Here is a 27,653-nt window from a genome sequence, read left to right on the forward strand (position 1 = left end):
CCGCCACACGTCCCAGATGGAAAAAAGCAGTCCCAGCAACATCCCCGATGCGGAGGCCAAAAGACAACGCGGGATCAAAAATCACCCCAAGGCTCCTCACCCCGTCCACATGATGCACGACACATGAACCCAGGCCGAGCGCCAGACGGCCAAACCGATGCTGACGTCCCGCTGGACCAAGAACCACCACCCCAGCACCACCAAAGTCCAAAAGCAGGAAGCCACCAGACATGCAACCTCTCACCGATAGAAGACAGTCCTCCAGGGATTCCACGGGAGCGAGATCCCCCGCAGCTACCGGCATGTACAACTGAGTACCATCAGCACAACAATGAAAGGCAATCCCAAAACTCCGCAGCATACGCCCAAAGTTACCATTTGAAATGACTTTAGTTTTGTGTCATGTCTGTGATCTGCTTTTTTTCTACAAAATTTAACAACTGAATGAACATCCTCCGAGGCCGGTGATTCCATAATTTTTGCCAGGGGTTGTACATGCTCATCCTGGACGTTATACCGCGATCACAGGCGCTGTCTCAGTGAGTCAGTGAGTCTCAGAGCCAGCTGACCAGGCTGTCACTGTGACACTGGGCATCACATGCCATGTTTGACTGTGGCAGAACAAGTTTAAAAGACAAGAAAATAAAGGATGATAGGTGGAATCTGCACCCCTGCTGAGGAAGAAGAGACTGTGGAGGATGAAAAGGGGGCATCTGCACTCTGGACTCCAAACGCTGATGTACACATGCACGGACTGGCTCCCGCTGGAGAGGAGCGCACGATTGGAGTTAACACACACTTAATGGGAAAACTTCAGTACCGACAAAACTGGCCAGTGTGGCTGTCTCGTTTTATTTATTTATTTATTGGTAAAAAGCAGCACTGCATTTTGGATTTGAGAGTCGGGTTTGGTTGCTTTGCAGTGGTTGGTGGGGGTGATGTTTGCAGAGATGTTTATTTTTTTCCTTAAATGTGGCACAACTGTGTGTAGCTATAAATGTTCTCCACCCATCCCTGTTGGCCAGTCAGATATCTGCACCAAATGTCACCAACATACATCTGATCTAATACATCTAATATATCTGATCCCAACTTATAAGACTGTGTTGAAGAGCAACAAGCCACAGATCAGGACAGTGCTTGTTTGGTCAAGTGATAACATAGAGGCTTTAAAGGGATCTTTCCTCTGCACAGATTGGGACATTTTTCATACTCTGGACATTGATGAGGCCACGGATACTATAACAGACTACATACAGTTTTGTACTGATTGTGTGGTTACCAAAAAGGATATTATTATGTATCCAAATAACAAGCCTTACATAACCAAGGAAGTTAAAGACTGTAACCGTAAAAAAAATGGCTTTTAAGAATCAAGACCGGATGGGGTTAAAAAGAACTGAACCAGATGCTAAGGCATGCAAGGAAGAGGCACAAGGACAATATTGAGCAGAATTTTGCCTCAATGGACTCTAAAAAACGTTGGGATTCAATGAAAGTGGCAGCTAATATGGTAATAAAAAGGAAAAGCTTTGTAACAGATGATCAGGAAAAAGCGAATGAGCTCAATGACTTTTACTTGAGATTTGAGACTCAGGATTTTTCTTTGGATCATGCTAACATTTTAAATTCCATTTCACCTATTGATTCGTGCTCCAGGTTATTAGTTGATCCATGCAAAATTAAGTTACTTTTTAGTAGGGTTCAGAAAAATAAGTCTGCTGGCCCAGATGGCATCTCAGCTTTTCTTTTAAAGACTTTTGCAGAGGAGCTCACACCAGCTTGGTGCCCTGTTTTCCAGCAGTATGTAGATCAGCACACAGTTCCTTTACTCTGGAAAAACTCAATTATTGTTCCAGTCCCCAAAAAAACCCTGCCCAATGATTAACAATGATTTTAGACCGGTAGCTTTAACTTCTGTTGTTATGAAATGTTTAGAAAAATATATGGTGTCTATTTTAAAGTCAGAGATAAATTCAGATCTCGATCCCTTGCAGTTTGCATATAGGAGAGGGCGGGGTACAGATGATGCCATTAATGGCATCACCCACCTGTCACTAAAACACCTTGAAGACCCAAAGGCTTATGCACGTCTTTTATTTATTAATTTTAGTTCTGCTTTTAACACGTTACAGCCTCATTTACTGATTCAAAAATTAATTCACCTGTCAGTAAACCCTGTAATTATAAAATGGTTTTATTATTTTATAACAGACAGAATTCAAAATGTCAGAGTTAATAACACTATCTCGGATTCTAAAAACATCAGTACTGGCGTACCTCAGGGTTGTGTCAGTTCACCTGTCCTTTTTACTCTCTAGACTAATGATTGCATTAGCCACTTTCATGGAAATCATGTTTTTAAGTTTTCTGATGACACTGCCATCCTCAGTCTGCTTCATAAAGACTCAGATCCATCACTGTACTTTAAGGAGGTGCAGTCTTTTGTCCACTGGTGTGATGCTAATTTTCTTACTATAAATGTAAAGAAAACTAAGGAGATGATAATTGACCCTTGTCCTATTGGTGATCATACCCCTCTGGTAATCCATGATGAAGAAATCAATCAGGTCAGCTTTTACAGGTATCTAGGCATTTACTTAGATAACCAGTTCAGCTGGGAAACACATGTCAATAACTTATGCTCTCGTTTACAGCAGAGGTTATATCTTCTGCGCAGACTCAGGGCGTTTGGGGTTGATCAGAACATCTTGTTTTTGTTTTATCAGGCTGTTTTGGAAAGCATTATCCAATATGGGATGTCATCTTTGTACGGTAATCTCTCTGTCCAGTTAAAATCTAGGCTTGCTTGTCTGGTCAAGACTACTATGAAAGTTGTAGGGAGGACAGGAAACTCTTCCCTGCAGTCCATGTATGAACAGTCTGTTCTAAAACAAGCGCAGCGAGCTTTGTCAGATCCTTCCCACAACCTCTATCCTGAGTATGAACTCCTACCGTCTGGTAGGTGATACAGAGTCCCTCAGTGCAAATTGAATCGGTTTAAAAACTCATTTGTACCCACATCAATTAGAGTCTTAAATATGGTTCCTGGGATAGGTAGTAGGATTGTGCGTTAATGACATGGTGGCATTGTTATTTTAGTGTTATTTATTCACTGTTAGTATTTTCCTTAACCATATGTGGGAGATGGCTGTGCAATAGGGGTATGTGTTTTTAGGGATATGTGCAATATGCATGAATTATTTATGTGAGACTGCTGTGTAATACGGGTATGTGTTTTTAGGGATGTGCAATATGTATGATTGATGTGTGTATTAAGTTATGTAATATGTAGTATAATACTAGAATTCATCATAGTATAGAAACAGCATTAGTGAAGGTTACAAATGATCTTCTTATGGCCTCGGACAGTGGACTCATCTCTGTGCTTGTTCTGTTAGACCTCAGTGCTGCTTTTGATACTGTTGACCATAAAAATTTATTACAGAGATTAGAGCATGCCATAGGTATTAAAGGCACTGCGCTGCTGTGGTTTGAATCATATTTGTCTAATAGATTACAATTTGTTCATGTAAATGGGGAATCTTCTTCACAGACTAAAGTTAATTATGGAGTTCCACAAGGTTCTGTGCTAGGACCAATTTTATTCACTTTATACATGCTTCCCTTAGGCAGTATTATTAGACGGTATTGCTTAAATTTTCATTGTTACGCAGATGATACCCAGCTTTATCTATCCATGAAGCCAGAGGACACACACCAGTTAGTTAAACTGCAGGAATGTCTTACAGACAAAGACATGGATGACCTCTAATTTTCTGCTTTTAAATTCAGATAAAACTGAAGTTATTGTACTTGGCCCCACAAATCTTAGAAACATGGTGTCTAACCAGATCCTTACTGTGGATGGCATTACCCTGACCTCTAGTAATACTGTGAGAAATCTTGGAGTCATTTTTGATCAGGATATGTCATTCAAAGCGAGCAAAAAGAGAAAGAAACAGTGCATCATGGGAACCCCCCAGCAGTCTACGTCTATAGCAGCATAACTAAGGGATGGTTCAGGGTCACCTGATCCAGCCCTAACTATAAGCTTTAGTCCAGCCTAGAGGAAATAAATGCATGAATTAGTTTTTCAGCATCACTCTGAGACAAGACCTTTCTAATTTTAGCATATTAAACAAATATGTAGGACTGCTTTTTTGCATTTACGTAATATCTCTAAAATCAGAAAGGTCTTGTCTCAGAGTGATGCTGAAAAACTAATTCATGCATTTATTTCCTCTAGGCTGGACTATTGTAATTCATTATTATCAGGTTGTCCTAAAAGTTCCCTAAAAAGCCTTCAGTTAATTCAAAATGCTGCAGCTAGAGTACTGACGGGGACTAGAAGGAGAGAGCATATCTCACCCATATTGGCCTCTCTTCATTGGCTTCCTGTTAATTCTAGAATAGAATTTAAAATTCTTCTTCTTACTTATAAGGTTTTGAATAATCAGGTCCCATCTTATCTTAGGGACCTCGTAGTACCATATCACCCCAATAGAGCGCTTCGCTCTCAGACTGCAGGCTTACTTGTAGTTCCTAGGGTTTGTAAGAGTAGAATGGGAGGCAGAGCCTTCAGCTTTCAGGCTCCTCTCCTGTGGAACCAGCTCCCAATTCAGATCAGGGAGACAGACACCCTCTCTACTTTTAAGATTAGGCTTAAAACTTTCCTTTTTGCTAAAGCTTATAGTTAGGGCTGGATCAGGTGACCCTGAACCATCCCTTAGTTATGCTGCTATAGACGTAGACTGCTGGGGGGTTCCCATGATGCACTGTTTCTTTCTCTTTTTGCTCTGTATGCACCACTCTGCATTTAATCATTAGTGATCGATCTCTGCTCCCCTCCACAGCATGTCTTTTTCCTGGTTCTCTCCCTCAGCCCCAACCAGTCCCAGCAGAAGACTGCCCCTCCCTGAGCCTGGTTCTGCTGGAGGTTTCTTCCTGTTAAAAGGGAGTTTTTCCTTCCCACTGTAGCCAAGTGCTTGCTCACAGGGGGTCGTTTTGACCGTTGGGGTTTTACATAATTATTGTATGGCCTTGCCTTACAATATAAAGCGCCTTGGGGCAACTGTTTGTTGTGATTTGGCGCTATATAAAAAAATTGATTAATTGACTGATTGATTGATTTTAGAGATATTGCGTAAATGCAAAAAAGCAGTCCTACATATTTGTTTAATATGCGCTTTGAATGACATATCCTGATCAAAAATGACTCCAAGATTTCTCACAGTATTACTAGAGGTCAGGGTAATGCCATCCAGAGTAAGGATCTGGTTAGACACCATGTTTCTAAGATTTGTGGGGCCAAGTACAATAACTTCAGTTTTATCTGAGTTTAAAAGCAGGAAATTAGAGGTCATCCATGTCTTTATGTCTGTAAGACAATCCTGCAGTTTAGCTAATTGGTGTGTGTCTTCTGGCTTCATGGATAGATAAAGCTGGGTATCATATGCGTAACAATGAAAATTTAAGCAATGCTGTCTAATAATACTGCCTAAGGGAAGCATGTATAAAGTGAATAAAATTGGTCCTAGCACAGAACCTTGTCGAACTCCATAATTAACCTTAGTCTGTGAAGAAGATTCCCCATTTACATGAACAAATTGTAATCTATTAGATAAATATGATTCAAACCACCGCAGCGCAGTGCCTTTAATACCTATGGCATGCGCTAATCTCTGTAATAAAATTTTATGGTCAACAGTATCAAAAGCAGCACTGAGGTCTAACAGAACAAGCACAGAGATGAGTCCACTGTCTGAGGCCATAAGAAGACCATTTGTAACCTTCACTAATGCTGTTTCTGTACTATGATGAATTCTAAAACCTGACTGAAACTCTTCAAATAGACCATTCCTCTGCAGATGATCAGTTAGCTGTTTTACAACTACCCTTTCAAGAATTTTTGAGAGAAAAGGAAGGTTGGAGATTGGCCTATAATTAGCTAAGATAGCTGGGTCAAGTGATGGCTTTTTAAGTAATGGTTTAATTACTGCCACCTTAAAAGCCTGTGGTACATAGCCAACTAATAAAGATAGATTGATCATATTTAAGATCGAAGCATTAAATAATGGTAGGGCTTCCTTGAGCAGCCTGGTAGGAATGGGGTCTAATAGACATGTTGATGGTTTGGAGGAAGTAACTAATGAAAATAACTCAGACAGAACAATCTGAGAGAAAGAGTCTAACCAAATACCGGCATCACTGAAAGCAGCCAAAGATAACGATACGTCTTTGGGATGGTTATGAGTAATTTTTTCTCTAATAGTTAAAATTTTATTAGCAAAAAAAGTCATGAAGTCATTACTAGTTAAAGTTAAAGGAATACTCGGCTCAATAGAGCTCTGACTCTTTGTCAGCCTGGCTACAGTGCTGAAAAGAAACCTGGGGTTGTTCTTATTTTCTTCAATTAGTGATGAGTAGTAAGATGTCCTAGCTTTACGGAGGGCTTTTTTATAGAGCAACAGAGTCTTTTTCCAGGCTAAGTGAAGATCTTCTAAATTAGTGAGACGCCATTTCCTCTCCAACTTACGGGTTATCTGCTTTAAGCTGCGAGTTTGTGAGTTATACCACGGAGTCAGGCACTTCTGATTTAAAGCTCTCTTTTTCAGAGGAGCTACAGCATCCAAAGTTGTCTTCAATGAGGATGTAAAACTATTGACGAGATACTCTATCTCACTTACAGAGTTTAGGTAGCTACTCTGCACTGTGTTGGTATATTGGATTAGAGAACATAAAGAAGGAATCATATCCTTAAACCTAGTTACAGCGCTTTCTGAAAGACTTCTAGTGTAATGAAACGTATTCCCCACTGCTGGGTAATCCATCAGAGTAAATGTAAATGTTATTAAGAAATGATCAGACAGAAGGGAGTTTTCAGGGAATACTGTTAAGTCTTCAATTTCCATACCATAAGTCAGAACAAGATCTAAGATATGATTAAAGTGGTGGGTGGACTCATTTATATTTTGACTCATTTACATTTGAGTTCTTCATGTGGACAGAGTGTCAGCGAAAAGCTCTCTTTTTGTTTGTCTGCTTCCATACCTGTCCAGTGGGACTGCGTCCTCCCTCGCTGTCTGTCCTCGGATAGGTGTTAAATGGTCGTGTGTTCTGCTGGGCGGTTTTCAACACCCCCTCTGTCACTGGTAAATTTGGTGTACGGATATTGGGACCAGAGAGAGGCCTCTTATCCCTGGGAGACTGTGGGCTGCCATCACGCAACATGTAACTGGACTTTGGCCTATGGTCACCAGGCATATCCTTGGAAGCCACTTCCTCCTGAAAAAGTCAGGATGAGTTGAGGGATAGAATGATTATACAGAAGGAAACACAGACCAAGAAAGAAGAAGTGTGCAAAAACAGATCAGTAATGAAGGAAATGTCACATAACAGTTTTACGTGACTCGAGAGCCACTTGTTAGCATAATATGATACTAAAATGACAAATGTAACTCATCTCTGAGAAGTAAATTCAATTAAGGTTGAGTTAATATTTGTTAATATGAAGGTCTTAGGTCCAGGTACTGTTTGGTACTTACCTGGTTCCGATCTCTAAGACCTCTGTCTCTGTGAGGGGGAGTAGGTGGCCCGGACCCTAATCTGTCCCTGAGGACTCTGCTTGGCTCTTGACCCTGGGGCTGCTGCTGGGACCGCCCATGTATGCCATCATCTCGCTGAGCGGTACGGACTGCACACTGACCTGGACGGGCATTACTGTGGTCCCCTCTGCTCTGGTAGTCTGCTTTGGTTCTGTCTCTGGAAAACAGCACAATAAACATCAGTGCATACATTTCCATGTACTTGCGTGCTTGCAACAATAAAGCTACAATGTTGGAAAACATGGACAATTTTTTTCTCCCCTTTTGATAGCTGGGGTTAGAGTTAGCATAATAACAGATTTTGTCCTTTTATGATTTTTTGTTTACCCTTTAGACATGTACATATGAACAATGTGTATTTATTTAAATTGTATAGTAGTGTCTGTCTTGAGAAAGTGCTACTTTGTTTATGCTAGTGGAATTCAGCATGAATTAATTATTTTTCCAGTTTGTCAACGAATGCATGAATAAATTATTGAAATTGTTAAAACCAATGTTCCTCAAACTAAGATGGGAATAATATGTGCATAACATGATTAACCCTCTGGGGTCAGAGGGCATCTTTTGAACAGTTCACTTGCCTGGCATAAATGCTTTATTATTGCTGTTAACAGCTCTCCCTGCATCCCACAATCAAGTTTTATGTCTCTTTTTTTCAGGACAACCTGTACTTTCAGAATATATATGTTTTTGTTGTGTTTTATAAGTGTAATAAAGGTTTACAATCAAAAATAGGCAAGGAAAAAATAAAGTGAAAAATAATTTTCCACACATTTATTCAAAACACACAGAAAACTATAATAAACAACTGTTTTGACACTTTATAAAGGTAATTTGAGGTCTTGTGTGAAAGACTGTACAACAAAAAGGTTCAAACAATAAACACAAATGCACATTTTGAACAATATATACAAAATCAATCAATCAATCAATCAATTTTTTTATATAGCGCCAAATCACAACAAACAGTTGCCCCAAGGTGCTTTATATTGTAAGGCAAGGCCATACAATAATTATGTAAAACCCCAACGGTCAAAACGACCCCCTGTGAGCAAGCACTTGGCTACAGTGGGAAGGAAAAACTCCCTTTTAACAGGAAGAAACCTTCAGCAGAACCAGGCTCAGGGAGGGGCAGTCTTCTGCTGGGACTGGTTGGGGCTGAGGGAGAGAACCAGGAAAAAGACATGCTGTGGAGGGGAGCAGAGATCGATCACTAATGATTAAATGCAGAGTGGTGCATACAGAGCAAAAAGAGAAAGAAACAGTGCATCATGGGAACCCCCCAGCAGTCTACGTCTATAGCAGCATAACTAAGGGATGGTTCAGGGTCACCTGATCCAGCCCTAACTATAAGCTTTAGCAAAAAGGAAAGTTTTAAGCCTAATCTTAAAAGTAGAGAGGGTGTCTGTCTCCCTGATCTGAATTGGGAGCTGGTTCCACAGGAGAGGAGCCTGAAAGCTGAAGGCTCTGCCTCCCATTCTACTCTTACAAACCCTAGGAACTACAAGTAAGCCTGCAGTCTGAGAGCGAAGCGCTCTATTGGGGTGATATGGTACTACGAGGTCCCTAAGATAAGATGGGACCTGATTATTCAAAACCTTATAAGTAAGAAGAAGAATTTTAAATTCTATTCTAGAATTAACAGGAAGCCAATGAAGAGAGGCCAATATGGGTGAGATATGCTCTCTCCTTCTAGTCCCCGTCAGTACTCTAGCTGCAGCATTTTGAATTAACTGAAGGCTTTTTAGGGAACTTTTAGGACAACCTGATAATAATGAATTACAATAGTCCAGCCTAGAGGAAATAAATGCATGAATTAGTTTTTCAGCATCACTCTGAGACAAGACCTTTCTGATTTTAGAGATATTGCGTAAATGCAAAAAAGCAGTCCTACATATTTGTTTAATATGCGCTTTGAATGACATATCCTGATTAAAAATGACTCCAAGATTTCTCACAGTATTACTAGAGGTCAGGGTAATGCCATCCAGAGTAAGGATCTGGTTAGACACCATGTTTCTAAGATTTGTGGGGCCAAGTACAATAACTTCAGTTTTATCTGAGTTTAAAAGCAGGAAATTAGAGGTCATCCATGTCTTTATGTCTGTAAGACAATCCTGCAGTTTAGCTAATTGGTGTGTGTCCTCTGGCTTCATGGATAGATAAAGCTGGGTAGATAAAATGGTTTATGCTTGAGTAGCTTTGCTTGAACTGCTGCCCCCGCAACCCGACTTCGGATAAAGCGGAAGAAAATGGATGGATGGCCTATGCGTTTTGTTGTCCACTGATATGGTAAACAGTGCTTTACGCAGAGAAAGCAACAAAGTTATCCAGTCGTATTTACATGCAAACTAGTGGAGCAATCCTGATAGTTACACACTCTTTCTTTGAGCACTTGAGATTGTCATCAGAGGCTCTCCGTCTGCTCCTGCTTTCACTGATCACTGTGCATAATGGCGCAGGGCGCACTGAGTATGTACTAATAGTATGTACTCATTGGAGCACCCAGGGAGCTATTCAAACGGGCCAACTAGTAACATGTCACTCCTGAAAACGATCTTTGGCTTTTCACGTGAGGTAAATCTGCCCTATGATTGGATTTTGGAAAACCATATTGTCACATGGACACTGACAGTGCACACATCATCACACAGCTTCTATGAGGAGTGCAAAGATGGCCGATGGCTGGCTCGAAAGTCCGCAGAGTTAACTTTCAGCAAAAACAAAAGTATGTTTCTATCTCATATCATTTAAAAGTTATTTATAATTTAGTAAAGCTTGGTCTTAGCCATCATATACGATGGAGTCGGCCCCAGAGGGTTAAACGGTTTAAGGCAGAGGTCTCAAACTCGTTCCAGAAAGGGACGAGAGGGTGCAGATTTTCTTTGTAACCACCCACTCCACCAAGTGATTTAACTGATTAACTGATTCCACCCGCTCAAAGCGATGTTAATCAATCAACTTTTTTCTTATATAGCGCCAAATCACAACAAACAGTTGCCCCAAGGCGCTCCATATTGTAAGGCAAGGCCATACAATAATTATGAAAAACCCCAACGGTCAAAACGACCCCCTATGAGCAAGCACTTGGCCACAGTGGGAAGGAAAAACTCCCTTTTAACAGGAAGAAACCTCCAGCAGAACCAGGCTCAGGGAGGGGCAGTCTTCTGCTGAGACTGGTTGGGGCTGAGGGAAAGAACCAGGAAAAAGACATGCCGAGAAGGGGGGCAGAGATCGATCACTAATGATTAAATGCAGAGTGATGCATACGGAGCAAAAAGAGAAAGAAACAGTGCATCATGGGAACCCCCCCACAGTCTACGTCTAAAGCAACATAACCAAGGGATGGTCCAGGGTCACCCGATCCAGCCCTAACTATAAGCCTTAGCGAAAAGGAAAGTTTTAAGCCTAATCTTAAAAGTAGAGAGGGTATCTGTCTCCCTGATCTGAATTGGGAGCTGGTTCCACAGGAGAGGAGCCTGAAAGCTGAAGGCTCTGCCTCCCATTCTACTCATACAAACCCTAGGAACTACAAGTAAGCCCGCAGTCAGAGCGAAGCGCTCTAATGGGGTAATATGATACTACGAGGTCCCTAAGATAAGATGGGACCTGATTATTCAAAACCTTATAAGTAAGAAGAAGAATTTTAAATTCTATTCTAGAATTAACAGGAAGCCAATGAAGAGAGGCCAACACGGGTGAGATATGCTCTCTCCTGCTAGTCCCCGTCAGTACTCTAGCTGCAGCATTCTGAACCAACTGAAGGCTTTTTAGGGAACTTTTAGGACAACCTGATAATAATGAATTACAATAGTCCAGCCTAGAGGAAATAAATGCATGAATTAGTTTTTCAGCATCACTCTGAGACAAGACCTTTCTGATTTTAGAGATATTGCGTAAATGCAAAAAGGCAGTCCTACATATTTGTTTAATATGCGCTTTGAATGACATATCCTGATCAAAAATGACTCCAAGATTTCTCACAGTATTACTAGAGATCAGGGAAATGCCATCCAGAGTAACGATCTGGTTAGATCTGTTAATCAGTGAAATCACCATTGTCTGACAATGGACATTCGGGAAATTCCTCTGTGGTTGTCACAAAGCCGACGGTTTCCTTTCCTTTTGTAGTTGTGAACAGTGTTGGTATCTTTAAAATCTTGGAGAATTTTCTCTTCATTCCACATGTTCTGGGAGATATTTGTGAGTTGTATGAGGGTGAATGACCCAGCTATTTTGAACACCTCAGCAGGGATTGAGTGAGGGCTGGGAGATGGCCTTTATAAGTTTTGGTAGTGTGGGTAAGGAGTTGAGCTCATGGTTCGTCTCTACTCGTGACAGTCGGGCAATGGCTTTGTTCTTAATTGACAATGGCCAGCTTAGTACACTCTGAAAGTGTTCTACCCATCTCTCCAGCAGTTGTTTTTCTGAGCACAGTGTTTGGCCATCAGCACTTTAGAGGGTGGACAATCCAGAGGACTGCAGACTATAGACGGCCTTCACTGCGCCGTAGAATCACTTCACTTCCTGCGTAAGTCTGAATCTCATCTGCCTTTGCATTAAGCCAGGAATCTTGCCTTGCCTGTACTGTATGGCAGATCTGGGTAAGGGTCACTCAGGTAGGTTTGTAGGTTTGATTAACAGTCTACTGGGACACTTAGAACAAGGCTTACTTCTAGAGAGTCAATACGGCTTCTGTGCATGTCGGGGCACTATGGATACGATTTTTGTTGCTCGCCAACTCCAGGAAAATGTCAGGAATGACACAGAGACCTTAACATAACCTTTATCAACCAAACAAAGGCCTTCGACTCTGTCAGTAGGGAAGGCCAATGGCAGATCATGGAGAAGTTTGGCTGTCCTGATAAGTTCATCAACATAGTTCCACAGTTAATTCATAATTAATTCATAATTCATTAATTGTGTAAAAAATGTATACATGAAAGTATATAATGACGCGTCATAACAATAAAAACATAGCAATAAAAACAAACTATGGCATGGTGCCATTGGTGGTGTTTATTTTTTTGCATTATAAACGCTGTCAAATCTATTTTTAAATGCATTCACACTTGGTGAGAGTACCACATTGCTCGGAAGACTATTCCAAATTTCTACAACTCTAACACTAAAAACGTTTTTTCTAATATTCAACCTTGCTCTTTTCACCTCCAAACTCATTTCGTGACCCCTGAGGCCAGTATACCTTCATAACTCAAAAAGTCTTGATAATCTATATTGTCATAACCATTTAATATTTTATATAATTCAATTAGATCTCCCCGGACACGTCTCTACTCTAAGGTGGTCAAACCAAGCTCTACTACAACCCCTGGCAAAAATTATGGAATCATCGGCCTCGGAGGATGTTCATTCAGTTGATTAATTTTGTAGAAAAGGCACATCACAGACATGACACAAAAATAAAGTCATTTCAAATGGCAACTTTCTGGCTTTAAGAAACACTATAAGAAATCAGGAAAAAAGTTTAAAAAAGTTACTTTTTTAGACCAAGCAGAGGGTGAAAAAATATGGACTCACTCAATTCTGAGGAAAAAATTATGGAATCATGAAAAACAAAAGAACACTCCAACACATCACTAGTATTTTGTTGCACCACCTCTGGCTTTTATAACAGCTTGCAGTCTCTGAGGCATAGACTTAATGAGTGACAAACAGTACTCTTCATCAATCTGGCTCCAACTTTCTCTGACTGCTGTTGCCAGATCAGCTTTGCAAGTTGGAGCCTTGTCATGGACCATTTTCTTCAACTTCCACCAAAGATTTTCAATTGGCTTAAGATCTGGACTATTTGCAGGCCATGACATTGACCCTATGTGTGTTTTTGCAAGGAATGTTTTCACCGTTTTTGCTCTATGGCAAGATGCATTATCATCTTGAAAAATGATATCATCCCCAAACATCCTTTCAATTGATGGGATAAGAAAAGTGTCCAAAATATCAACGTAAACTTGTGCATTTATTGATGATGTAATGACAGCCATCTCCCCAGTGCCTTTACCTGACATGCAGCCCCATATCATCAATGACTGTGGAAATTTACATGTTCTCTTCTGGCAGTCATCTTTATAAATCTCACTGGAATGGCACCAAACAAAAGTTCCAGCATCATCACCTTGCCCAATGCAGATTCGAGATTATGACTTTCATCCAGTCATCCACAGTCCACGATTGCTGTTCCTTAGCCCATTGTAACCTTGTTTTTTTCTGTTTAGGTGTTAATGATGGCTTTCGTTTAGCTTTTCTGTATGTAAATCCCATTTCCTTTAGGCGGTTTCTTACAGTTCGGTCACAGACGCTGACTCCAGTTTCCTCCCATTCGTTCCTCATTTGTTTTGTTGTGCATTTTCGATTTTTGAGACATATTGCTTTAAGTTTTCTGTCTTGACGCTTTGATGTCTTCCTTGGTCTACCAGTATGTTTGTCTTTAACAACCTTCCCATGTTGTTTGTATTTGGTCCAGAGTTTAGACACAGCTGACTGTGAACAACCAACATCTTTTGCAACATTGCGTGATGATTTACCCTCTTTTAAGAGTTGGATAATCATCTCCTTTGTTTCAATTGACATCTCTCGTGTTGGAGGCATGATTTATGTCAGTCCACTTGGTGCAACAGCTCTCCAAGGTGTGATCACTCCTTTTTAGATGCAGACTAACAAGCAGATCTGATCTGATGCAGGTGTTAGTTTTTGGATGAAAATTTACAGGGTGATTCCATAATTTTTTCCTCAGAATTGAGTGAATCCATATTTTTTTCCTCTGCTTGGTCTAAAAAAATAACCGTTACTGACTGCCACAATTATTTTTCCTGATTTCTTATAGTGTTTCTTAAAGCCAGAAAGTTGCCATTTGAAATGACTTTAGTTTTGTGTCATGTCTGTGATCTGCTTTTTTTCTACAAAATTAAACAACTGAATGAACATCCTCTGAGGCCGGTGATTCCATAATTTTTGCCAGGGGTTACAGTCACGCAAATCAGAAACTAGCTTTGCCGCCCGCCCCTGGACTTTCTCTAAAACAATTTTATCTTTTTCAAGGTATGGCGACCAGGCCTGTATGCAATATTGTAGGTGAGGGCGAACAAAACTTTTGTAAAGGATGAGAAAAGACTCCTTGTCTATAAAGGAAAAGGTTCTACTAATCATACCCAACACCCTATTTGCCTTAGCAGCCAATGCTGCAATATGCCTGGAAAAAGAAATGTTATTTGATACTATTACTCCAAGTTCTTTTTCTTCTGTTACTGTTTGCAGGGTTTCGTTATTCATTGTATACTCATAACATGGATTTTTTTTCCCCATGTGTAAGACTTTACATTTTTGTTCACTGAACCCAAGCAGCCAGTCTTTCGACCATAAGAGAAGATTATCTGTGTCTTTTTGGAGATCATTCCTGTCGACCAAAGATAGTATGGGATGATACACTTTAGCATCATCTGCAAAAATTTTGCAGTTCGAAGTAATTGTGGAAGGCAGGTCATTAATAAATAAAAGAAACAATACCGGCCCAATGCCTGACCCCTGGGGGACCCCTCCAGTAACCTGCATCCAGGACGACTGGGCACCATCGATGCATACACATTGTCTTCTGTCACTATGTTCTATGATGACATAATGGCTCATGTTGTCGATGACAAGATGTCTGCTCTCTATCCTAGTTACCAGTGGAGTTAAGCAAGGCTGTGTATTAGCCCCCACACTTTTCAGCATAGTGTTCTCGGCAGTGCTGACAGAAGCCTTTAACGACAGCACCCTGGTAATCTGTATCAAGTATCGCACCAATGGCAAACTGTACAACACCCGTCATCTACAAGCTGTAACTAAAGTAGAGGAAGCTAGGGCTGAAACGATTAATCAACTAATTCAAATAATTCGATTACAAAAAATGTTCGAGGCAAATTATTTGCCTCGAAGCTTCGTTTAAAGCTGTAGTACATATGCCAGGCCTGTAGGTGGCACGTTCCCACAAAAAACAAAGACCGTAGAGCATACCCATAACTAATGTAAGCGCTAATCAATGTAGCAGGCAATGCTACAAGTTTACAAAGCCACATGCTGAGTAAAATAAAGCCTTTTAAGAGAAAGGGTCTGTGCTGATCGTCTGAAGCGGACTTATGCATTTAAAGTGAAGCAGTGTGTTTATACATATATTTTTTTTAAAACGTGGTTTGCTCCACTGGCTGCTCTCCACCTCCGCAGATGAAGCGAAAGGAAGCGCACTTTAAATGAATCATGTTTAACTGTTCAAAAAAATGCTTTTTTCAGATTTGATAAGAGTTTTTAATCAACAGGCTGTAGAGTTAATTTATCAGTGCAGCTGTTGTGGAAATGTTGCACTCCACAGCCGTTTTTTTCCAAAGGTTTTGTTATTCGCCAAGTATCCACAGAAAACAAGGAATTTGACTTTGGTTTGAGCTACTCTGTACAGCATGTAGAAATATACACTAAACACTGAATAAATCACAGCAATAAAAATGAAATGAAAAAAAAAAAAAAAAAAAAAAAAAAAGAACGTCCTGTCCGCAGACTGAAGATTTCACAGAGTGCCTAGGCTTATGGTTTGGCAAAGCTCCAAAACTTAATAATGTAAAGAAAATAAATAATTACCTGGGAAAACAGAGAGAGGGAACATCCTAAACTTAAAAATCTGCATGATGGCACAGCAACATTGTGCCACTGCTTAGGGAGAGCCCTGCCACTACTGATAGTTTAAAAATACAAAAGTACTTTTTTATCCGATTACTCGATTAATCGATAAAATAATCAATAGAATACTCGATTCCAAAAATTTTCGATAGCTGCAGCCCTAGAGGAAACTATTCTTAGGGACTTTCTAGTTGTAAATGACTGCTCGATCAATGCTGGAAAGGAGCATGAGGAGCAACAGCAGACGGATCAGTTCTCAACAGCATGTAAAAACTTCCATCTCACAATCAGTAGAGGTCATGCATCAGCCTGTCTACCGATAAGTTTACCTACTTTGGCAGCGCACTCTCAAGGGCAGCTAACATAGATAATGAGGTCAGCAGCAGAATCTCCAAAGTCTGCACAGTTTTGGGCAGACTGTGGGAAAATGTATTGGAGCATTGCAGCATCAGCCTTACCACCAAGCTAAAGGTTTTCTTCAGTTGTCCTCACAACTCCACTGTATGCCTCTGAGACTTGGACGCCATATCGAAAAAATATGAGGCAACTTAACCACTTCCACATGAGATGTCTCCAAGGCATCATGCACATCCAATGGCGGGACAAGATCCCTGACACAGAGGTGCTCCAGTGAGCCAACATCCCCAGTCTTTTAACACTTTTGCAAAAGGCACAAGTGAGATGTGCTGGACAAGTCAGCCACATGCTTGATCACCGTATCCCAAAGCAACTGTTCTACGGCGAGCTCGGTAGGGGAAAGTGGACAGTCGGGAGACAGACAAAGAGGTTTAAGGACTGCCTCAAAGCATCACAAAGAACTTCAACGTCAATGTCAACACCTGGGAACTAATCGCTCAAAATCGACCAATGTGGTGAAGTCACATCCTCACTGGCACCCATTTTGCAGAAAGCAGAACGGCTGCTGTCAAGAGAAAGTGTCAAAACTGTAAAACCCAAACTACCCAGAGCACCTTACCCACCCACATACATCAAACATGCAGCAGACAATTTTGGGCCCATACTGGACTCAGTCACCAGTGGACCCACCACCCCAGTAGTAAATGTCAAAGACTTGGTCATTCTCGAGGACGAGAGACGGACAACACATAACCATGCACATGTAATATTGTTGTATACCTTAAGCCACCATGACACTTGCACGAATTTGATCACTGCACTGCTACGCAACTCGTTGTGCCAATGCGACCCGCTTTTGTCGCACTTGACGCCATACTATAAAAAAAAATATATAATCATTTCGTAGCCGATCACGCATTTGCTCTCAAACCTTGGCTGATGAAACCATCACTCCCACAATCACAGAGAAATTACCTACAGCTGCAGGTTGTCTCGTGCACGTTGTGCAGCACAGAACGCATTTGGAATCATCTCAAAGGTAATTATTTATTATATACAATTTAATGGATTAGTAACAGTTGCATTTTCATTCCTTTTTATGAGTTAGACAATATGTCTATAAAATTATGATTATTATAGATGCAACATGTCATCATAATCGCTCAGACGCGCTGCACTGCGGCAATGAGATGGATTGAGCTGCAGTGATACGCAGTGTTTTCGAATAGGTTGCGCAATCTTCACTACTTGACAAAATTAATGCATGCGAGAAGTTTTGAACTTTCAAAATTTTCTTTGCTCACTGGCACACATCTGCGCACAGCTCATGCACAGTTTACAATGAGTTTACTCACTGGCGCACCAGAAAGCATGCCAGTGCGAGGATCAAAATCGTGCAAGTGTCAAGGCACCTTTAGAATTGGTTACCTTTTCGGCTAGGCTGACCACTCTTTGTTCCTGCTCTATTGGCAGAAACTATACAGCGCAAACTGTACACATGTGGCAAACCTATTTACATAAGGTACATGAATGCTCCGCTTATCAAATACAACAAAGTCACGACACTACACTTTAGACGTGCTTTCAGGTGGCCTAATACACAAACACTTTCTTATGATGCACAATAGGTAAACTTTACGCCTGACCATAGCTAATTTTTAGAGTGCAAGTACATTTTGCATCAAAGGAATATGGGTGCTGGGCATGAAAATGATCTTCATAAGGGCCAAAGTTCACATAACCAAATTCACACAACATGAAAGACGCAGAAACCAGAAGAAAATCCGCAAACCAAACACTGTGGGGAACCACAAACCACCGTGCACGAACACAGTGTGGGCAGCTGGGACGTGTTGCACTACACCACGCCGCTGATGTGGAGAAAAATAAAATAAAAACTAGCTGTATAATTAGTGAACATCACTGGGCTGATATAAATAATAAATAAAAGGGGACGCAATTCACAACCCTACAGTTAAATAACCCTGGTTAAATAAAAAAAAATAAATTCCACTCATGGGATTCGAACCTGCAATTTACAAAAACTCTGATTACCAGACGGAAACTTTACTGCTGCGCTACAATCACTGTCTTATAAAAATATAAAAAGAGAAAAAAGCGCTGTGATACCTGAACAAACAACATTTGTTATGGCATGTTACTGTTGACACGTGACTGAAAGTGGCGTATTTGTCGCACTGTTGGCTTGTCCTGTGACACGCTGCTCACTGGACACGTGTGCCCATGCGCGTGTCCTGTCAGACAGATGTGACATTCAGATCGCCTGCTGCGTGTCCACATGAACTGACGGACTGGGTCAGCTGGGACAGCCTGTCAATTTGCACGCTGGGGGCGCTCTCCAGCCCATCGCAAAAGTGATATATGTTTTTATGTATTTCCAGGCAAGGACAGCAAGCAGACACACACACACACACACGTCACAGTGGACAGTTGTAAGTTCATGTCCGTCCAAACACGGTACGTGTTCTCCAGCTGGGACGTCCAGAACCAGAGATCTAAACAGCTGCGGCTGTCGGCGGCCACGCCCCCTGTCAGTTCAGCGCACTCACCGACGGATCACTCTGTTATGTGATCATTTCTTTTTAGTTATTTTTACTGCTATTTCCCCATCTGCAACACATCCACCACATGCTGTGGATGAGGGGGTGCAACACGCGTGATTCATACGCATAGTATATGTGTTGCGGGGGGAGCTGACACTCTGGCACGCCACATGTGCATTGCTGTTATGCAATGCCACACTTGTGGGGGCACTTAGACAAATTTCACAGCCAGCTCGAAAGTGATCATCTACTCACTATTTTCGTGCCGAGTGCCAAGCGAGTGGTGTTAGATATTCATGGGTGTCACCTGGAATTTGGTCAACACATGCCACGAGAGGGATCGAATGGGCTCTCACAGCGCACACTCTGTCTTTCAGCCACTGGTGTGCGCAAACAGTTGTAGCAACACGTGTACGAGGCATTAGAAGCAGCTACGATTTTACACGTATTGCATACGATTCCTGCTTCATGCACAATTCAGCCACATTTGTACTATGTGGCCCTCAGCAATAACACTTGCATTAGGTTGTCTGTTGCTCTATGCCTGATAGAAGATACGATCCCAAGAGCCCACCATGTACTGTTAAGCCGCGGTCCCACCGAATAATGAAGGATGAAGAAGAAGCCACGCACCCTGTTTTGTTTGTTTCATGAGCTATCGTGGCAGTACAGTGGCTCAGAGTGGCTCTTAGAGGCATTATCTTCAGTTAATGAGGCTCCTCTGTTTCATCTGGACACTTTTTTTCCTCTCTTTCCTGCTCCACGTGGAATGTATTTTGAACAGCTTAAGGTAATTATTTTTAATGTTTTTTATAGCTTGATAAAACAGTTCCTAGCTGTAAAAGTATGTCTGTATGTTGATGTCTGTTGTATGTAAAAGTACACTCAACAAAAATATAAACGCAACACTTTTGGTTTTGCTCCCATTTTGTATGAGATGAACTCAAAGATCTAAAACTTTTTCCGCATACACAATATCACCATTTCCCTCAAATATTGTTCACAAACCAATCTAAATCTGTGATAGTGAGCACTTCTCCTTTGCTGAGATAATCCATCCCACCTCACAGGTGTGCCATATCAAGATGCTGATTAGACACCATGATTAGTGCACAAGTGTGCCTTAGACTGCCCACAATAAAAGGCCACTCTGAAAGGTGCAGTTTTATCACACAGCACAATGCCACAGATGTCGCAAGATTTGAGGGAGCGCGCAATTGGCATGCTGACAGCAGGAATGTCAACCAGAGCTGTTGCTCATGTATTGAATGTTCATTTCTCTACCATAAGCCGTCTCCAAAGGCGTTTCAGAGAATTTGGCAGTACATCCAACCAGCCTCACAACCGCAGACCACGTGTAACCACACCAGCCCAAGACCTCCACATCCAGCATGTTCACCTCCAAGATCATCTGAGACCAGCCACTCGGACAGCTGCTGAAACAATCGGTTTGCATAACCAAAGAATTTCTGCACAAACTGTCAGAAACCATCTCAGGGAAGCTCATCTGCATGCTCGTCGTCCTCATCGGGGTCTCAACCTGACTCCAGTTCGTCGTCGTAACCGACTTGAGTGGGCAAATGCTCACATTCGCAGGCGTTTGGCACGTTGGAGAGGTGTTCTCTTCATGGATGAATCCCGGTTCACACTGTCCAGGGCAGATGGCAGACAGCGTGTGTGGCATCGTGTGGGTGAGCAGTTTTCTGATGTCAATGTTGTGGATCGAGTGGCCCATGGTGGCGGTGGGGTTATGGTATGGGCAGGCGTCTGTTATGGACGAAAAACACAGGTGCATTTTATTGATGGCATTCTGAATGCACAGAGATACTGTGATGAGATCCTGAGGCCCATTGTTGTGCCATACATCCAAGAACATCACCTCATGTTGCAGCAGGATAATGCACGGCCCCATGTTGCAAGGATCTGTACACAATTCTTGGAAGCTGAAAATGTCCCAGTTCTTGCACGGCCGGCATACTTACCGGACATGTCACCCATTGAGCATGTTTGGGATGCTCTGGACCGGCGTATACGACAGCGTGTACCAGTTCCTGCCAATATCCAGCAACTTCGCACAGCCATTGAAGAGGAGTGGACCAACATTCTACAGGCCACAATTGACAACCTGATCAACTCTATGCGAAGGAGATGTGTTGCACTGCATAAGGCAAATGGTGGTCACACCAGATACTGACTGGTATCCCCCCAATAAAACAAAACTACACCTTTCAGAGTGGCCTTTTATTGTGGGCAGTCTAAGGCACACCTGTGCACTAATCATGGTGTCTAATCGGCATCTTGATATGGCACACCTGTGAGGTGGGATGGATTATCTCAGCAAAGGAGAAGTGCTCACTATCACAGATTTAGACTGGTTTGTGAACAATATTTTAGGGAAATGGTGATATTGTGTATGTGGAAAAAGTTTTAGATCTTTGAGTTCATCTCATACAAAATGGGAGCAAAACCAAAAGTGTTGCGTTTATATTTTTGTTGAGTGTATGTTAATTTAATATCTTGTTAATGGATCACATGACCTACGCTGTGTGTGCGCACTGAGGCAAAACCTCTCCTATGGCGCACACAATTCCATCTGCTCTATGCGCTGGACTCTATATAAAATAATTATTTTGTAGCAGATTAATCATTTTCTGTCAAACCTTGGATGCTGAAAACACCTCTAATGACTTCTGGAATTAATGGATCACATGAGCTCCGCTGTGTGTGTGTGCACTGAGGCAGTGACTCATCATCACAGTTAAAACGAGCATTTCGGCAGAACGCCAGCTCACAAAAGAGTGATATTTCAGTCAATATTGGACGAACACAAAATTAAAATTTGGGTGACTGCGTGAAAGTGGATGTGTGTTTAAAGCCATGGAAGATAATAACTCCAGTGGAGCAGCTAAGAGCAGGAGCTGTGCGGCAACACAGGTGGAGAGTGCGCAAAAGACCGATTTTGAAGACATAACACAAAGTTAAAAGTTGTATCATGGTGACTTGTAAGCTGCGGAAGAAATATATATATATATATATATATATATATATATATATATATATATATATATATATATATGAGGTCTGTTAGAAAAGTATCTGACCTTTTTATTTTTTGCAAAAACCATATGGATTTGAATCACGTGTGATTGCATCAGCCAAGCTTGAACCTTCTAGCGCATGCGTGAGTTTTTTCATGCCTGTCGGTTGCGTCATTCACTTGTGAGCAGGCTTTGTGTGAGCAGTGGTCCACCCCTCTCGTCGGATTTTTATTGTGACTAAATGTCTGAACGATTTGGAGCTTTGCTGCATCAAATTTTTCCAGAAACTGAGAGACCTCCAGGTGGACACCATTCGGAAAATTCAGATGGCTTTCAGGGACGATTTTATGGGGATTACACAGATTAAGGAGTGCTCCAGCCGGTTTAAAGACCGCCCACAGCGTCTGAGAGCGTGGCGCACTCTGAGCAACGATCGACAGGCTGACACCCCGCTGAAACAACCAGATCATTTCCAATGTGAAGGCTTTGTTGAGCGCACAACTGCGGAACTATGATGGAGTGTCTATTTTTGGACCGCGTTAAAAAAAAAAAAAAAAAAAAGAAGGGACATCTTTAAATGCTGCTGTGAATCTGAATTGAAAACCCACACTTTGAAGGGACCAGGTGTGGGAGGGCTGGCGGTTTGGACCAAACTCATGCCTAAACATGCGCCAACATGGCGTTATCATGGCACTACATGGCTTAGCGTGGCTGATGCGAGCCATTCGAGGCTGTAATGACAGGTCGGTCGTGGCTCACTAGAGGCTGCTACGTGGCACATGTGGGGTACAGAGAGGCACATAGTGGCACCTTCATAGTGGATACGTGATAGATGAAAACGTGGGTCATTCTGCGAATAATCACCCCACACCCATGCGTGGCTCCTTCATCAGCCTTCATTATTGGTGGGACCAAGGCTTTACTGAGTTACCATGTTCACAAGAATGTGCACACACATAATAACATAATGAACCAACATCCTATGTTAACAATGGCAGGACATAAAAAACTGGAAGTGAGAGCACTCAGGAATCTTCAGAAATCTTTTGTTTTACGACACATGGAAGTGCAGATGAACATATTTGCTTTACCTGTCATGTCTGTCAGATTGTGAGTTGTGTCTGTGGTGAGGATCTCCATTCTCCTGTCCTTCTCTTCCCCCTGAAGACCCAGAGTCCCGATGAGGTTGGACGGGGGGGCTGCATCGACGCAAAGAATTGGAGCGAGTCACAGACATGTTGTCAAATTCATCAAGCAGCCACGTCAGGGAGCCATCCACTCCCAGCTTGTTGCCACGGACAATGGTCTGAAGATGAAAAACAAAATGCTTTGACTAATCGTCCGTTTAACTGAACCTTACCCTGGGAGCCAACCATACTTCCTGCACGTGCCACAAACTAGGTGACAAGTTGAACAGCATACAAAACTAAAATCTCACTTTTTCTGAAAGTTAAAACTGGAGTAGACCTTGTGTGAGGTCAACAAACCTGTAAACTCGTGTCAGACCTTTTACAACACCTGGCAAAAGTTATGGAATCACCGGCCTCAGAGGATGTTCATTCAGTTGTTTAATTTTGTAGAAAAAAAAAAAAAAGCAGATCACAGACATGACACAAAACTAAAGTCATTTCAAATGGCAACTTTCTGACTTTAAGAAACACTATAAGAAATCAGGAAAAAAATTGTGGCAGTCAGTAACAGTTACTTTTTTAGACCAAGCAGAGAGAAAAAAAAATATGGAATCACTCAATTCTGAGGAAAAAAATTATGGAATCATGACAAACAAAAGAACACTCCAACACATCACTAGTATTTTGTTGCACCACCTCTGGCTTTTATAACAGCTTGCAGTCTCTGAGGCATGGACTTAATGAGTGACAAACAGTACTCTTCATCAATCTGGCTCCAACTTTCTCTGATTGCTGTTGCCAGATCAGCTTTGCAGGTTGGAGCCTTGTCATGGAGCATTTTCTTCAACTTCCAAAGATTTTCAATTGGATTAAGATCCGGACTATTTGCAGGCCATGAGATTGACCCTATGTGTCTTTTTGCAAGGAATGTTTTCACAGTTTTTGTTCTATGGCAAGATGCATTATCATCTTGAAAAATGATTTCATCATCCCCAAACATCCTTTCAATTGATGGGATAAGAAAAGTGTCCAAAATATCAACGTAAACTTGTGCATTTATTGATGATGTAATGACAGCCATCTCCCCAGTGCCTTTACCTGACATGCAGAGTACTGTTTGTCACTCATTAAGTCCATGCCTCAGACTGCAAGCTGTTATAAAAGCCAGAGGTGGTGCAACAAAATACTAGTGATGTGTTGGAGCGTTCTTTTGTTTTTCATGATTCCATAATTTTTTCCTCAGAATTGAGTGATTCCATATTTTTTTTCCCTCTGCTTGGTCTAAAAAAGTAACCGTTACTGACTGCCACAATTTTTTTTCCTGATTTCTTATAGTGTTTCTTAAAGCCAGAAAGTTGCCATTTGAAATGACTTTAGTTGTGTGTCATGTCTGTGATCTGCTTTTTTTCTACAAAATTAAACATTTGAATGAACATCCTCCGAGGCCGGCGATTCCATAATTATTGCCAGGGGTTGTATTATCAATTCTCAGCAAAATCATAATACATCATAACACAAGCTTAACTTCTTCTGAACAAATTAAAACCAAACACAACCTCTTATAATGCCACCTTCATGAATAAAGTGCACTCAAAGTGCAACACTGTTGAACGCTGGGAAAAAGAACTGGACATTGAAATAACAGGACATGTGGATGAAGGCCTGGATGACAGTCATCCACCACTAATTCTTTGGATTGGAGAGACTTCTGTTGGAAAAATCTCATATGCTTTTTTATTTCACCTGAACAAAAAGCTAAAAAGACTGATACTCCATTAGGATGGTGGTGGGAATGTGGAGAAACCATGGTTGACCACGCCCATGTGTTCTGGTTGTGCCCTCTTATTCAGAGTTTTTGGAAAGATGTGGCAAGAATATTACAAAGGTTCTGGGTGTGCATGTTGGCATTACATTCACTCTTATACTGGGGAAATGTCCCTGAGGGATTAGGTCAAAATGATGAGTAAATTTCTGTTAGTTGCATGTAAAAAGGCTACCACAAAGATTCCTACTTTAGCAGTTTTTATTGGTATTGTTAAATATTTACACCTTCTTGTGCAGATAACATACTCCTTACAGCTCCAGAAAGAGCCAGGGAAGAAAAAGTGGGGGAAATGGTCCATTTTCATAGCTGAAAGTAATGATGTCATTTTTTAATACATTCTTTATATACATACCGTATATTGTATTACTTTGCACTAGTTCTGTGTTTCCTTTCGTCCTCTTTTTTTGTAATGTGAAAATGTTTCAGAACTAAAAAGAAAAAAGTGCAACATTGCTTTAGGGCTAAAGGAGAGATTCCTAAATGTTTTCTGCAAACACCCCCCACCTTTTGAACATAAGAATATTTTGGAGCAATGCTGCCAAAGCATACATAAAACCCTGCAGCAACAAACCTTTTGTTTGCAACAAACAAAGTTCATACACCTTGTCACACCCCACCTGCAATACCTCTCCCAACTATAAACTGAGCCTCAAATGATCTGGTGTGGAAATTAAATTTGTGATCTGCATGTTTGTTTTGGCAAAATTTAAACTGGATGTCCTTGCTGATGCAACCCAACTCATTTACTGATGCTTGGGACTGGCTCTTATGCCGCGTTCACACCGGGCGCGACGCGAGCGACTGCAGCCACAGGTTGCCATGTAATCCCTATGTAAGGACGCGTTTTGGCGCCAAACCACGCAGCGCGACGCGATGAACGCAAGTGAAGCGATGCGAGTGAAGCGATTGAGCGTTTTGCGCGTTTGTGGCGCGATATTGCGTCGCGTCACGCCGCATTGCCCTCCTCCCCAAGTTCAAAAATCTGAACTTTTTCGTCTGGTCGCACCACGATGACCAATCAGGGACTGAATATGTAGTGACGTGGAGATGTCTGGAGTTTGACTGAAGATGTGAACATGTCCTGTATCTGGTAGCAGCCTGTGAGCAGGACTTATGTCTCTTTTGTCCTTTATTTCACAATCATGACAGTTTTTGGAGCGAACAGCAGCACCACAGCAGCAGGGAGCGGAGTTTCCTTTTATTTTTATTTTATGTGCGCGCGCGCAAATCGTCCTGGAGATTATTTTACTTATTAACTACACAGCTGTATAATAAAGCAAATGGTGACTGGTTTCTAAACACAATTATGAGAGAGTTTTTGGAGCGAGCAGCAGCCCTACTTGCAGCAGCGGGAGCAGAGCTTTTTCCTTTTTTTTTACGTGCGCGCATGAGCGAATCATCTGTAGAGAATATTTTATTAATTAACTACACAGATGTATAATAAAACAAATGGTGACTGGTTTTTAAACAATTATGACAGAGTTTTTTGGGGGAAGAGCCAGCTGCAGCAAGCAGCGGAGTTTTTTTTTTTTTCTTTGTTTACATGTGCGCGCGCGAACGGGACAGTTGATCCTCAAACTGGGTCCCGCAGAGGTGGAAGGAGCGCTGAAAGCGGCCGTCACCCAGACACAGCTCCTACAGCAAATAATGATACTGTCTGTATTGGGAGCTTTCCACAGCAACTCGCTCCGTGTGATCAAGGTCCGTCATGTTAGCTTGACTGACAACCGGAGCCGGCGAGCGGAATGGAAGCTCCTCCTATTTGATGATGCACTGGGGCGAATTTTCGCAGCGAAAGTCCACCGAAGCAGAGCAACACACCAGGCGAAGGAGGCGCGACCGTCGCCTGGCGACCCACACGAATTTGTAGCATCTGATCGCGCCCGGTGTGAACGCAGCTTTAGAATGCACTGGCTGCACACCCCATGTGGCTGAGTTACTAACGCCACACCAACAAACAAACAAACAAACAAACAAGCAGTTGGACCTCTGGACTGCCTTTAGCTTTTCTCCCATCAAAAGCACCTTCTTCTATGTGCTTACTAACTGGTTTCTTTACTAAGGGTGTGTGATATGGACAAAATAAAATATCAATATTTGTTGTGACTACAACAACAACAAGACAATATTCTTCAAAATTGTGTTTGTAAAAGTCTTAGCAATAGTCTGTATTAATTGTTGCTTACTGACAATAATGGACACAATGTTTAAGAAAAATGGCTCATTTATTTCCTTATAACTTAAGCATTAAAGTAAAAATAATAGAAAAACATTCACAAATATCCCTTAGATCAGATAAAGTATGCAGAGTGTGTTGTGCAGGAGCTTTAGCTAATTTAGACTTTTCTTTAGCAGCAAAGTCTCAAAGCTAACGTTTCATGTTCCTTAGTTTGCAGGTGGTGAAACAAGTTGACTATCGAGCTGTTTTTTTAAATTACAGAAACAATGTCTTTCTTGAATTACTT

General features: G+C 41.6%; 1 protein-coding gene across 2 annotated transcripts in view; it reads right to left on the reverse strand.

Annotated features, from left to right (window-relative positions):
* Positions 1 to 27,653, reverse strand: part of pak4 (p21 protein (Cdc42/Rac)-activated kinase 4) — a 110,985-nt gene that overhangs the window by 30,158 nt on the left and 53,174 nt on the right. For both annotated transcript variants that reach the window (XM_034168656.1, XM_034168655.1), the window contains exons 4-6: positions 23,325 to 23,539; positions 7,548 to 7,764; positions 7,054 to 7,287 (exon numbers count right to left, since the gene is read on the reverse strand). In XM_034168656.1, the coding sequence (XP_034024547.1) occupies positions 7,054 to 7,287; positions 7,548 to 7,764; positions 23,325 to 23,539 (666 nt within the window). The remainder of the gene's footprint in view (positions 1 to 7,053; positions 7,288 to 7,547; positions 7,765 to 23,324; positions 23,540 to 27,653) is intronic.

This window comes from Thalassophryne amazonica, chromosome 4, assembly GCF_902500255.1.
Source record: "Thalassophryne amazonica chromosome 4, fThaAma1.1, whole genome shotgun sequence".
Classification (NCBI taxonomy): Eukaryota; Metazoa; Chordata; class Actinopteri; order Batrachoidiformes; family Batrachoididae; genus Thalassophryne; species Thalassophryne amazonica.